We start from the raw sequence: 15,346 nt of genomic DNA, 5'->3' as shown, positions 1-15,346 counted from the left end.
CATATTTCTGTGTTGTTGGTAAATGTATCCACAAGATAGTTGTGTTATAGTCAAGGCCATGTGAACAGACACCATGTCAAGACCAAGAGTGAAGAACAACACCATGATCATGTTAAACTTTGCATGGTAAGATTTGCCAAAAAAAGTGTGTTTGTAGTAACGTTGCTCACAATAGGTTACCATTCCAGTTCTATGACAGAAAAATGTACATGCTTTATTGTTCAAGGGGCCGGGTCAAATGTGGAAGTGGGCCGTGTCCGGCCCCCGGGCCTTACTTTGGGGACCACTGGCGTAAATCATACAGTGCACACATGAAACACTGCTGTCCCTGTAGTTTTGATTTTGACTGGTCTTGGGAATAATTCCAAGAAAAGACAGGAGACCGAGTTTCAAAAGTGCTCTCCAGACCAACACCAATCACATCTACTTGAACACAGAAAGATTGCAACTAGAGACAATTCATCTTTGATAGACATTTAATTGGAAAACCCCTATTAGAAGTGTCTTAAGCCAGACTTGCTGGGAACACGTACTGTTTTTGCTATAGGGAAAATGTTTTATGCGACACATTAACAAGGCTATTCATTGTAGAGCATTATATATTGAAACGCCATTAGCTTGGTTAGTTTAAATTAGTCTAATGCACCCTGTATCCTGAGCAGTTTTAATTAGCTCGGTTGTACTAGATTGACCTCTTTATCAAAGGATATTGAGAATGTAGGGGATGCATCCTCCCTGTCTGACCATTCGACCATAAGGAAAGAAAATAAAGTCTTAGGAAGGGCAACTGTGTCTACCTACTGTAGTTCATTCAAATCCAATTTAACAGGCTCACTCTCACTAATTTCAGACGGTTCCGTAGCCCTAATCCACCCCATGCACATATACACCCCCCCCCCTCAAAGTTATTTTTAATAATTATTAACTGCAGTGGGTTTAAAATAACTTTAATGAGCACACACGATTCCATGCGAGTTACCAATTTTGACTCCAGCATTGGGGCACCTGTGTTTTCCCTCTTTGATATTTCACTCATGTAGTTGCACATGAGGGAAAGGGGAATGTTTCTCCAGGGATCTTGAACAGGTTTTCCTTTTATGAGTGTATTTGATATTCTGGACATGCTCCGGCCTTAAGAGCTCCATGATTCATTGCAGGAGGCGACATTCGCCCATAGCACCGATCCACAGTCGAGACTAATAATAGTCTAGCCTTTCTTACTATCCCATGCGACACGGTCAATGTTTCATAACATGCACAAACTATTAAAAGTTGTTTAAAAGAAAATACAGGCTGACTTTTGGAAAGTAGAGGAAAGAGGGCAGCATGTTTGTCAAGGCTGAAAGATGTCTCGCACAGACGTGTCCTTTTGTTTTATTACGAGGCAATAAATGGCTCTCTGCTAGATTTGTAAAAGCGAGACATGACAGGGTGAGTAAGAGAGCATTGACTTGCCTCTGTTATAGTCATTTGTATTGATCGCTATGTTGTCAGGTTTTAGAGGTGCCCCTCATTTTAAATTAAAGTTCAAACATCCCTTCAGGAGATTAAAGCCCGTATGTCAAGAGATTTAAAAGCACCTTTTGAATGTTGTGTTAATAGCCTCTCCCTCTGTATGGCCTGACCATATTTGTTTATATTTTTGTGTGCCAGTCCGCTAAGGTGTATACATTTCCTCTCCATGTCATTCCACTTCATGCCTTTCATCACTTGATGCTGTACCTCGATTCACTTTCCTTTCACCTGGATTTTTCTTCTTAAAAATTGATTTTCAAATGCATTACATTCTGCATGGAGGCTTGGTGCTGTCACATGGGGGCACTGTTAAGCTGTACATTGCATCATGGCGATTTTAAACAGTGATAGTCACACAAAATGGTTGCAGCAAATTCACAAGTAGTTTTGCCCAGAATTATACATTCTACCATTTTAATCTTCCTCAGCCCAAAATGACACAGCATGGGAGGCCATGGGGGGGTCAAATCCCTCTGTCAACTGTGTGTGTATTTGCTTACCTTCGTCTCAAACTCGCTGTGCTCCACAGTTTGTGGCAGGGGGTGGGAATGTGTAGGTGGATGCATGATCCATGTGCAACAACCCGGTCTGACAATAATGCTTTGCTTTTTCTTCTTCTTTAGGCATACGGCATGTCTGTGCTGCCTTTGAATCTAATAAAAGGCACACGGAGTGTGGCCTATGAGCGGCTGGAGAACACCGAGGACATTGATGATGTTGAGCATCAGATCGAGAAGCTGAAATCCAAGGTGTGGCACCTTCATGAATATGTTTATTACATACATTTTTTGGCGGTATACTTATTATTGCAGACATAGTATGGTGGCATAGAACTGCACTGGTTTATGCCAAGAGTGGTTTCTAATATTTTGGCCACAAAATTGTAGCTAAATAAGATTGAAGATTCAAGCCTTTGTCACAGCATTTGCATATGATATGAAAATAACCGAATGTACTTATCAAGTAGCCTTTCCAAAATGTAAAATGGTAATGGTTTAATTTCATTTTAACATGCATCAGTTTACAATTGAGTGCATCACATAATCAGTTCACAGTTCCACATGTCCAAAAGGAGTAGACTTTTACAATCACTAACTGTTACATTTGTTCACTTCCTGCTTTCCTAATATAATTTAAGTATAAAATAAGGGAATTAAAATACAAGAAAATAAGATGAAATATACATATGGGAACTATGTTCTAGCATTGAAGACACTCTTCTATTGAAGTTGTACTTTCATTTAAAAAGATGAAAAACAGTATAAAGTATAGTATTGCGCTGATGAGAGCAATTCACAATAGCCTCCAGAAGTATTGGCACAGTGCTCAGGCCATTCAATCGATCTAGAATAGATGTTTCAGCTCTCATTCGATCAGGCTCCAAGACTAGTCCTACCTGTCAGATTAGGTAGGACCGCTCTAGTCTAGTTCATGCTCAAAGACTAGGTGGGACACACACCAGTCAGACTAGTTAGGACATCTCTAGTCTGAGAGCAACATGCAAGATCCAATCTATTTATCTTCTAAATGAGGAGACAGGTCCAGACAAGAATGGTTGGCTCTTTAGTGGTGTCAAATACACTGGAGTGGGGCCTCTGCCTGCCAACGATGGTCATTTGGGTGGTATCACCATTGTTAGCATCCCATTTAGATGTACGGATGGTCATGGACCCATCTGCAAAGGAGATGGCTTTGCTATGTTTCCTTGTTAGCAACTAAAAGTCTTTTACCCCGCGCTCACACTGGATCCATCGCGACTCTGTTGTGGCTGCCGGAAGCATTCCAGAAAATCGAAATGCCTTTTGTAGGCTCACACCAGCTCTGTGCGGTGCTGCGTATATGTTTTGGTCTTACTCATTGCATGAAGTTCCTGTATACAAGGCTAGTTATTGCAGGAATATCTGCTCTCCCGAGCACGGTTTCTGTCTAAGTGGTACTAAGTGGCAAGAAGGATTGGACCAGGACTTCCCCGTGTGAGCATGGGGTTAGGGAGGGATGAAAGGACAGCATTCTGTCTTTCAATCAATCGATTTTTCTGTCACCAACTGCTGATGTTTTTCTTGGTCAGCCTGTTTGACTTGTCTTACTTGGTACATCAGTGGTTTATTTCTTTTTCAGGACATTCCAAATGGTTGCGCTGGCTATGACCAATGTTTTTGCAATGGTTCTTATTGATTTTCCATCTTCTTTTCCCTTCTTTCCCAATTGCTTTTTTTTCCCACCCATAGACAGCGCTCTGATTTTCATGTTGTTTTCACCTGAGATGCAGGCAAGACCTACCCTAATCAATCTGTAACTTAGTGTAGACATTCAGCGTAGCCATTCCGTGTTATTTATTGATTACATAATCAGTGTAATAGAACACACCTGGGCAACACAACTGTCAATCACATGCTCCAATACTTTTGCTCACTTGAAGCAAATGTACGTATTTTTTCCACAAATTAAGTATTTTCAACCATAAGAATGGCTAAATGAGCTAAAATGTATTTATATGTGTATGTAATATGTGGTTAACCGATCTGATGCTCTTTTGCTGTGCTTTTGGTTTGCAACAATATGGAAATATTCAGTACTATCCAGCTAATGTTACACATAAATGTAATAATTATTATAATTATCAAAACAAAGGCACATAACATACGGATCCCAAAAAGGAAATTAAGTCTTATTACTGACATATGAGCAAATGTAGCATGAGATTATACACCAAAAAAAAATGCAGAGCAGCACAGAATTAGCATTACGGTGCATTTGCGCACAGCAGTAACAATTGTGAACATGGAAGAATAGAAAATACACGTCTGTCGCCGGAGAAAAGTCATGTATACATAAGTCTCAGTCTGCCTCACATATGGCATGTTCAAGCACTGCCGAGCAAAGTGGCAAGGCCCGAAGAAGATGCGTTTTTCATGAAAGCATAAATGTACTTGCACACGATTATCATGTTCAAGATTAAACGCTTTCAATGCACGTTATCATCAAGATATTTAACAACAGGCACAATAATAATAATAACAAAGTAATAATAGTAACACAGGTTTCTGTTGTGGCCATAGCCCACAACTCAAATACTCACCACTGGTGACACAGACGTCACTTCCTGTCCCCCACGATTTTGATTTCTACAAGCGAAACTGTCTTAAAGTTATTTTATTTTACGATATATTCCATGTTGGGCAATGTGAATGTAAATGTGGCTATATGGGTGTTATTTTGTGTCTAGATGGCTCTAATAATTGCAATTTTAAATATTATGTCCATCATCAATAATCCTTATATGAGACATGACACATGTCATTTTGTTTTGTGTGTGTTTTAAAGATTTAAAAACAGCTAAACAGAGGTAAACTCGAGATTGCACATAATGGGACCCACCTATGCTGCCTACAAAGACTGCTTGTAAAACAAACAAAAAAAAACTCCAACAAGGTTTTATAGTTTTATTAATGATAACATGTATAATACATACATTCATTCATTTTCTACCGCTTATCCTCACGAGGGTCGCGGGGGTGCTGGAGCCTATCCCAGCTGTCTTCGGGCGAGAGGCGGGGCACACACAGTATTTAGCATATTTGGGTTCTTTTAAGCATTACTGTAACTTCCTTCCTGGGCGCATTGATTTCACAAAGCAACATCTTTACCCTTCAGTGATGGCCTGAGACGTGGTGATGCAATGTCGGCGAAGCTCGTCAATACAGTAGTCGACTAGTAGCTAGCCGGTGTGGTATGGCAGGGTATTAGTATGGCAGTAACTTATTTAAGTCGGCGTAACTGTCAATAATAATAATATTTTTAATCTATTTTCTGTTTTTATATCTTTATAATATTTACATATATACATATTCACGCATATACTTGTATATATATATACGTATATAAATATGTACACACATACATACAGTATATCCCAGCCTTCCCAGCCTATATATCACATCCATCCATCACATAAGGATTGTAGATAGTGGTTAAATTCCACAAAACGTGCAGTTTTTCTTTAAGGTTGACATAGTTCTAGGAAAGAAGCAATATCAGTCTGCTCTTGATTTATGTGACCTGTCGCGCCTTCCAGAGGGCAGCAGATCAAACAGGCGATGGCCAGGGTGACAATCGTCTTTGATGATGTTTTTGGCTGTACAGAGCTAGCAAGAACCGATGATGTCCTCCAGGCTTGGCAGAGCGTAGCCCGTGATCTTTTGTGCTGTGTTGATCACACTCTGCAGGACTATCTTGTCTGGCACTGTGCTCCTGGTGCACCACACCAAGACAGAATGTGCCAGTGTGCTTCTGACAGTGGCTCGGTAGTCGGACACCAGCACATTCTCATCCTGCAGAACCTTCTTGATCACTGCTACACTGCTAAAAAAAAGCTACAAAAACCTGTCAGTATGATTGTACCCAATTGCAAACCACAACTATAGTGATACTATGTCAGTAAACACACATGACACGTTTTTATTTTACATAGCTTTTACATTGGATCCCATTAGGCTGTACACCTCTTAATGTTTGTACGGCCTGTAAGTATACTGATATATACTTTCAGAGACACAGACTAACTTCCGAACTAAGAGAACAACTTGCAGATAGGAAATTGCTTTAAAAACATTAGAGTGTAATTGATTTTTTTCATATCCTGTTTTCGCTTACTTTTGTGATTAAAGCCTATTATAACTGTACAGTGCATCCGGAAAGTATTCACAGCGCTTCACTTTTTCTACATTTTGTCATGTTACAGCCTCATTCCAAACTGTATTAAATTAATCTCTTACCTCAAAATTCTACCCAAAATACTCCATTATTACAATGTGAAAAAAGGTTTTTTTGATATGTTTTGAATTTATTAAAAATAGAAAACAAAAAAATCCCATTTACATAAGTATTCACAGCCATTGCTTAATACTTTGTTGATCCACCTTTGGCAGCAATTACAGCCTCAAGTCTTGTTGAATATGATCCCACAAGTTTAGCACACCTATCTTTAGGCAGTTTTGCCCATTCTTCTTTGCAATAAGTCTCAAGCTCCATCAGGTTGGATGGGAGACGTCTGTGCACAGCCATTTTCAGATCTCTCCAGAGATGTTCGATCGGATTCAAGTCTGGACTCTGGCTGGGCCACTCCAGGACATTCACGGAGTGGTTCTGAAGCCAATCTTTTGAGATCTTGGCTGTGTGCTAATGTCTACTGTCTATATGGTCAAGGTACATGACCAGTCTACTGAGGTCAAGAGCGCTCTGGAGCAGGTTTTCATCCAGGATATCTCTATATATTGCTGCATTCATTTTTCCTTCTATCCTGACTAGTCTGCCAGTTCCTGCTGCTGAAAAACATCCCCACAGCATGATGCTGCCACCACCATGCTTCACTGTAGGGATGGTATTGGCCTGGTGATGAGCAGTGCCTGGTTTCCTCCAAACATGGCGCCTGGCATTCACACCAAAGAGTTCAATCTTTGTCTCATCAGACCAGAGAATTTTGTTTCTCATGGTCTGAGAGTCATTCAGGTGCTTTTTGGCAAATTCCAGACGGGCTGCCATGTTCCTTTTACTAAGGAGTGGCTTTCGTCTGGCCACTCTACCATACAGGCCTGATTGGTGGATTGCTGCAGAGATGGTTGTCCTTCTGGAAGGCTCTCCTCTCTCCACAGAGGAACGCTGGAGCTCTGACAGAGTGACCATCGGGGCCTTGGTCACCTCCCTGACTAAGGCCCTTCTTCCCCAATGGCTCAGTTTAGAAGGCCGGCCAGCTCTAGGAAGAGTCCTGGTGGTGCCAAACGTCTTCCATTTACGAATAATGGAGGCCACTGTGCTCATTGGGACCTTCAAAGCAGCAGAAATTTTTCTGTATCCTTCCCCAGATTTGTGCCTCAAGACAATTCTGTCTCGCAGGTCTACAGACAGTTCTTTTGACTTCATGCTTGGTGTTTGTGCTCTGACATGCACAGTCAACTGTGGGACCTTATATAGACAGTTATTATATTTCCAAATCATGTCCAATCAACTGAATTTACTGCAGGTGGACTCCAATTAAGCTGTAGAAAGATCTCAAGGATGATCAGTGGAAAAAAGATGCACCTGAGCTCAATTTTGAGCTTCATGGCAAAGGCTGTGAATACTTACGTATGTAAATGTGATTTCTTAGTTTTCTATTTTTAATAAATTCAAAAAAAGTTAAAAAAAAAACTTTTTCACATTGTCATAATGGAGTATTTTGTGTAGAATTTTGAGGTAAGAGATTAAATGAATACAATTCGGAATGAGGCTGTAACATGACAAAATGTGGAAAAAGTGAAGCGCTGTGAATACTTTCCGGATGTACTGTATGTATATGGCCTCTTACCATTTATGTTCATTTTTATTTTCAATGTCATCTTGTGTTTGTTCATCAACATGGACATTTGATGTCTTTGCTGTTTTTGTGTTTTATTTTTGCCAGTGTAAAGATGGTCGCCCCCTGTCATCCAGGGACAGAAACAACCTGCAGGACCTGGAGGGTAAGCTGCAGGTCCTCCGACGCAGAGGGAGACACCTTGAAATTGCAGAGAGGAACTGCTGCAACAAAGTGGCCAGTGCTCTCAGACCTTTCAAGGTAATGCTAATGGTTTGTTTTTTCAAACATGGTTACATTGAAGTACATTAAATGTTTACAGTTACACAATTCAACATATCTGAAAAGGAGGAGGAAGAATATCTCAGGTACATTGGCGGTGTGTAATTGAGTTCTCATATTAAATTTGTGGTCCGTCGTCATATGACCTGCTTTATAATGTACAGCAATGCTCGCCCCCCTTAACAGAATATTTTGTTTGCTGTACCATACCTTACAGCAGTAATGCTATTGGCAGCATTTCATCGTTGCTCCGGTGTGGGCTGCTCCACATTCACTTTTAGCTCTTCTGCAATTTCATCTTTGCGCTAAAGTCTCACATTTTTCTGGCCACATCTTTTGGTTCCCGACCGCACCACTTGATATGTTTTCTGCCACTTTTTGGCAAACAGAGAACAAACTGTACATGATGTGCTAATATCCCACAAGGCTACATGTTAACTGCACTTACACAGGGGATGCGCTTAAAGAACTGCTTTATAAGCATTGACAGTGCTATCCATCACACATCCATTGTGGTCTTTCAGTCTGACATCATTCCGATAGATAGATGTCTAGCTGAATTCACAAGGACATGTGTCTTACATCTATAGCTTCTAATTTACTTAAGTGCTGAACAGTTATTCCCACCTGATGCACCCGCTATGTAACTAGCACTGGTCAAACAAAGTGGCACAAAGCCAATGTCTTCGTACACACCAGACTGGCCAACGATAAGCTGCTCTTTGTCCTTGTCAAAAGGTCAGAGTAGAAATTGCTGTAGTATTTATGCAGGTGAAATTAGATCAAACAAAACATCATAAATCACACCCATTCAAAACCCTGAAATGTTTTTTTTCACCAGAATGTATCGGTAAATTGTTCAAAAGGTTAAGCACTCACTTGATTCCAAACTGAACCAACATGAACTTTACTATGCACATACAGTAAAGTCTCGTTATATCGATATCGGTTAAAACGAATTGCTACTTATTACGATACTATTTTCATTTCTTGGCAAATTTCTAGTCTTTTATGATATAATTAGCTCGGTTAGTACGATACACGGTTATTATGATAATCCGGTTACTAGGATGCCCTTTTCATCTCCCGCCAGCCAATTTGGTCTGCTTATATCGATACAAAAGCAGCTTAAATCAATCTTTGCTTAAGGATTTCAATACCAAAAAAGAACACGGCGAACGGCTGCTTCCAGTCAACTTTATTTTTCACACTTCCACCACCAGAGTGCAGCACACACAGCGGAAAACACCCGTCCGTCACCTTCCCTATCAATAGTTCCGGGGTGAATTATGTCCCGGTAACCGGTAATCACTACAGCGTAAGTTTATTTTTATTTACTGTAGTACAAAATGTATTGTAGTACAAAAGCATGCTAGATACGCAATCCATGAACTCAAGGAGAAAATTACATGCCATATCAAAGATCCGCCCACTTTTAATGCAGTTCGGCGCAGGATCGGATATATGGATAGTCCGGTTATATCGGTATTTTTTCCGACTCCTGAGAATATCGATATAACGAGACTTTACTGTATATGGGTTACATGTACTATTGATCATCTTATCTAATATCATACATGCTTTTTTGGTCAAACTTAAACACCGTTTATGAGTCTCTGACTTAAGGTTGAATAAATTAACCAAAATTAATCGGAAAAAAATTATATTTTTTGCATGTTTCTATGCCATAACTATGAAAATATACAAATTAGTAATATTGAATCCTACTTTGTGGAAATTCACTTATCTCGCAACCAATTAACCGTGGTAGATGAGGGAAGACTGTAGTGCAATAAACTAAGTTGATGAATATAGTTAGGTGTTTAGATGTCACAATTCAGTGGATTAATACAGAAATGAAGTAAACAAAGAAAAGCAACATAAAAGGAAAATAAGAAACATGCTCTACTGATGAAACTGATGTCGTTTTTCTTAAACCACATTGAAGTCCAAGTGCTTTATTGTAAAGTACATTTTACTGCAATTCTTAAGGGGAATTGTTTAGCTTTTTGGGCATGTAACTGTGTGCTTCAGTTGTGTGTGTATTGGCCGCAATGTTCCATTGACACCACTTTTAAGTCAGTCAGTTTTTGGTTTCTGTTTTGCAGATTTTGTGTCTGTCCGTGGCATGTTTGTATTGCGTGCTTTGACAGGACTTGTCATGGTTTTTGCTCATTTTGTCACTGTGGCACTTGTTCTGAGGTTAACCACGATAGGATGTGTGACACTTCTCAGCCTTCCTTTTGTTAGTATTTAAAACAAAATACCTTCCATTGGAAAATGGAAATAGAAATAAACATCCTAAAAACATTAACTCTAGTGCGAATTAGTAGTGTAGTAGTGTGGTCTAGCGATGTGCTGAGTTTTTATTTTTATTTTTTTAGTTTTTCTGATGTCTCTTATGATGTTTGAATATTTGAGTGAGTAAATAAGTCCAATTTTTTTTGCAATGTTTGGCATCCTCCTCTGCCTTTTGGGTGTAGAACATTTCGTCGGCTTTGTCGGTTAGAAATTTGCAAACATACAGTACAAAACCCGTAACCGGAAAACAATAACGTTACTAACACTGTTATTTTTAATGTCAAAATTGCCAGTAAAATTGACAGACAACCAACAACGTACATTGATAGGTTATAAATAAAGGATGCGCTCATGTCAGCAGCCAGCTGAAATAGAGATGAAATGAATGACCAATATATGTGTTTTTGTCCACATTCGGTTTTGATTCCACTCCCCTCCTGAGGCATGACCAGCTGTCCAGTTGGCAGCCAGGAACCAAGAATAATATTGTTTTCTTAGAATTATATTGGACCCATTGGGTTTTAAACACAGTGCACTGCATAGTTTGACATGACTGCTTGCCCACATATTTATTCTTCATCTGGAACAGGATTTTTCAACGTGAATAATTTGCTTGTTTAAGGGTTTATTGCTTTTTTGGCTGCCACTCACCTCCCCAGCTCTCTGGTCATGTCTGGGCTGCACCATTGCTTCCCTTTGTCACCTTTGGCATCAGTGCCAAACATTGGAGGGCCAAGCCATATGGTCTGGCCCTCACATAAGACATGACGGATTTATATGGGCCAATAGATATTTCGATTCAATGTGTGTGCAGATTTATTTTGTTATCACTGTACTGTGCAAAGTTTGCTTTGCTTCATATTTACCTTTTTCTATCAGCAGTCAGTAAATAACAGGGAAAATAAGGCTGCAGGATTTTACAAAAAAATAATTTCTATTTAATTCCATTGAATGGTGGCTCTGGTCAAGGTGCAGGTGAAGTAGATTATAATCTGTTCGTCTCCACAAACCAAGTATGCTGCAAAAAAAAAACAAAAAAAAACAGTGGAATGGTCATTCGAATATTGCTCAACAGCAAATGTATATTATCTTTCTTTGCAGATAATATTGGGCATTTTCTTCATCCTGATTGCCTTGCTGTTCACTGTTGCCCTGTTCATTTCAAAGTAAGTGTATTTTTGGAGGTTGTAAGATATGGAATGGAAGATGTGTGACCTACAAATAACTACATATTCTCATTATTTTTCATTGTGGTGATATTTATCTTCAACTCTGTGTCAGTTTGGATAAAGCACTCCACTCTGCTGGAATCAGCTCTGGATTCATAATCTTTGGCACCAATCTAACCAATCCTTTGAATGAACTTCTGTTAACCTTGCAACCTGTAAGTCCCCACTCAGCTCTTTAATTGAATATCTTGCTTGAGATGAGATATATATGTTCTATTGTGGAGTTGGGAATGATAATTTCCATCGTCTACGCATTGCATTGACCAAGTGCAGTTGCACTTACGGTCTGCCCACGGTGTTGCAGGTTTTTCCACTGGATTACATCCTGATTACAGTCATCACAATGTATTTTGTCCTCACATCTATGGCTGGTATCCGCAACATGGGTATCTGGTTCTTCTGGATAAGGGTAAATAAAGATACCACACTGCCTTTAAACATTGCATGTGCAGTTGCACTTGTAACTTCACTCTCTCGTTACTTTGCAGCTCTACAAAATTCGACCGAAAAGAACCCGTCCACAGGCTCTCCTCTTCCTCTGTATGATTCTTCTCTTGATTGTGCTCCATACCAGCTACATGATCTACAGTCTTGCCCCTCAGTACGTCATGTACGGCAGCCAGAAATATCTCATACAGGTGAGGCGAGCTGTTTGTGTAACTTCACCCCCACGCCTTTCTTATTTTTCAGCCTCCCTGATGAGAGCTCTGTGCATGAGGCTTTGATGATGCTCCAGCTCGGCCAATGCGTGGTGTCCACAGAGACCATTTGTAGTCTGTGCTCTTTCTATATCATGTGATATTATTATTTCGATATTCTGGCTGCAGAGCGGGGATGTAGAAAAAACATTAATATCGGGATTGTTGTGGCAGAATGCGCAGCACTTCAAATAGTGGTGAAGACAGTTGAAGATTCCGCTGTAAATGATGATGATGGCTGTGTTTGCGAGAGACGCGAAGAAGAGTATGACAAGTCATTTTGATGATCTTGTTGGGTATGGTGGAGACAAAGATCTGACCATTTCTGAGCCAGGTAACGTCGCAATATGCACATTATACGAGTGATATACTACATTTACTCCCGTCACAAACTCTGGGTGTTTTTTTCGTCTTTACAGTATCCCTTTATTGCTAACCATTTACAAGATACAACCTTTTGGAATAGTCATGTCAAAACTGTATATAGCTCGAAAGGCTTAATTCAGATGTACAGTTTTCTACATTTAAGTATCCTGGAAATTACACTGATAAAATTACATTTACATTAAATGACGTGATGTCTGTGAACACAACCCATCATTGCTCATCGTAATTCGTCAATTGTCCACTTGTTGGCTCACATCTCCCCATCTTGCTTTGCAACCAAATGGCGGTTCATGCTTTAATTGTTGACCAGCTTCTTCCAATAGGAAGGTGATGCCATGTCTGATTGCCTGTTTACTTCTGCTTACTGCGCTTGCATTTCCCATATCCACAAGGTCAAAGGCTTCTGGGACTTAAATGTCGTCTGCTGCTTCTGAAAGTGTTAGAATTACTATATTGAAATCATAATTTTCAGAATTAATTATGACCAAAAAATTACAAATTATTTTCGTATAAGTGGAATATGATACTGTAAATTGAAATAGATTTTTGCAAACTAGCTCAGAGACATTTTGAGACTTTTTTTCGTCTGTTCTCACTTGCACTTCTCTCCAGATCACTGGTGTGTGAGAGTGACAGGACGAAAAGCTCTGACCTGTTTGGGGCCACCTGTTGGTTGATATGTATAAATCTGAGGAAGGGAGTCTTTTTCAGTATTTCAGTTTTCTCTGGACGGGTACAGTTGTACCTCGGTTAGTGTTCTCCCTAGGTAACAGGTTTTTCAGTTAACATCCAAAATGTGTGCTAAAATTTTGCCTTGGCTTGTGTTCGCCCCGGAAAAAAAATTCTTGCGATACTTGCATGTGATTGTGGGCCATGGGCACCATTTTAGGACAACAGCATTTGTTTATATCGTATGTTTTCATATGTCATATATCATATGTGTTTCATATGTTTTTCTCCCCTACATTAAGCAGTATTAAATATTGGCTCTAGAACGTTGATATTTATTTTTAAATGCTTGCAAATTGTGATTGTAGCAGAATAATGTCTTTATCATGTATTATTTTGTTACTTGTTTTGTGGGATTTTGTCCAACAAAATTGGCTAAAAGTGATGTTAAATGTTCAGTTGTTGATTCATTTTTGTTACTTATAATTATTGTTGCATCATTTTCTGCATGTAAAACTGTAATTATTGTAGACAAAATGTTTTTTTTCTTAACAATTTTGGGTGTCTGGAACATATTCATTGGATTTACATTGTTTTCTATGTAAGAGTCCGTTTTGGTTTGAGTCTAATCTTCTGGTATGGATTGACATTAACCAAGGCACCACTTTGTGAATAGAAAAACATTTACACAGATACACCATACTGTATCTGTGCATCTAACCCTTTTTTTGTCTTTTTTGTTTTGAACAGAGCCCCTCATCAGGCCTTATGTCTGAGAATGCTTCTTTTGCCACAACGAGGGTCTGTGATGCCGACGCGCCCGAGGGTGAGTGTGTCATCTTTGCTTGTAAGGTAGCGATGGTCTAATTGTGAGATGCTACAGGATTCCGCTGCACATTATCAAAGATTTATTTCTCACAAGTTGAGGTGCGTTAGAAGACACCAAGGCCAGTGTACAACAAAGCTGTTTCATGTCGAACACAACTCAGTAATCTTTATCGCCATCCATTATTTATCAGGGGGAATAATAACAAGGACAAACATTTACTAATGCGGTATAAAGGCTCTTGCCGTCGCCATGCCAACACTTATTACGGCACATCAGTCACGAAAAACAAAAAAACATGCGTCTGTACATCTTAGCAGGGAGCTTTATGACTATGAATTATGCATCTGCCCGATGCTTCAGTCACATGGAGCGGACATAATGAAATTGTTTTAAGAATTCAGAGCCAGTTGCAGAAATAGATATAGGATAAGTTGACTGACTGATAATAACTGAATGTAAAACAAGGCAGATTTTACACGGATGCAGTATCGAATTCTCACTCTCTAAAACACCACATAAAAAGGAGGTTACAGCTCACAAATTATTTGCTTTTTATTTGCAAACTTTTTGAAGGCTATTTGAATAAACGCCCACTTGGATCCTATTTGTTTTTCTATTCCATATCCGTATAGTAGAGCATATGTTAATGCACCATCCTAAGGCTGTACACTAATGACTATGAAGAAACAATGTTTTTAAATATCTAATAAACATGTGACGTTGAAAGCCTTCTTTGGCCCTTTCGTCACAGGGCAGGAAAGTTTGCATTGACGTGAAGGATTAAGACTTGAAGATATTATTTACTTATTTTTCAAAAGAAAAAAAAAAACTTCACTGCTGTAGAATGATGAAAGCCATGTTATGATTTGTTTACACTTATCTGGCATGTGTTAGCATGGACTTTGGCTCTCTCCCTCTTGAAAGTTAAAGCAATCATGTTCCACAGTGAAGCAAATAAGCCTTGGCCAAATAAATTATCTGATCCAGCTGCCTTCAAATGAATAACAAAGCTGACACCGATGTTAACTTCTATGTTCTTCAAAGATGTTGACGCTGCTTGTTATTTCATGAACTTCCTTAAGTCTGGGGAGGAAAAAGTCAATCC

General features: G+C 39.4%; 1 protein-coding gene across 1 annotated transcript in view; it reads left to right on the top strand.

Moving 5' to 3' along the window:
* lmbrd1 (LMBR1 domain containing 1) overlaps window positions 1-15,346 on the top strand; it is a 43,843-nt gene that overhangs the window by 19,140 nt on the left and 9,357 nt on the right. The window contains exons 8-14 of the mRNA XM_078787168.1: window positions 2,139-2,264; window positions 7,955-8,107; window positions 11,531-11,595; window positions 11,711-11,813; window positions 11,963-12,067; window positions 12,147-12,296; window positions 14,163-14,238. Of these exons, the coding sequence (XP_078643294.1) occupies window positions 2,139-2,264; window positions 7,955-8,107; window positions 11,531-11,595; window positions 11,711-11,813; window positions 11,963-12,067; window positions 12,147-12,296; window positions 14,163-14,238 (778 nt within the window). The remainder of the gene's footprint in view (window positions 1-2,138; window positions 2,265-7,954; window positions 8,108-11,530; window positions 11,596-11,710; window positions 11,814-11,962; window positions 12,068-12,146; window positions 12,297-14,162; window positions 14,239-15,346) is intronic.

The sequence above is a fragment of the Doryrhamphus excisus genome, linkage group LG20, assembly GCF_037039965.1.
Source record: "Doryrhamphus excisus strain RoL-2023G ecotype Guam linkage group LG20, RoL_Dexc_Guam_v1.1, whole genome shotgun sequence".
Taxonomy (NCBI): domain Eukaryota; kingdom Metazoa; phylum Chordata; class Actinopteri; order Syngnathiformes; family Syngnathidae; genus Doryrhamphus; species Doryrhamphus excisus.
Note: the sequence above shows the minus strand (reverse complement) of the source record. Positions and strands in the feature narration are given on the sequence as shown.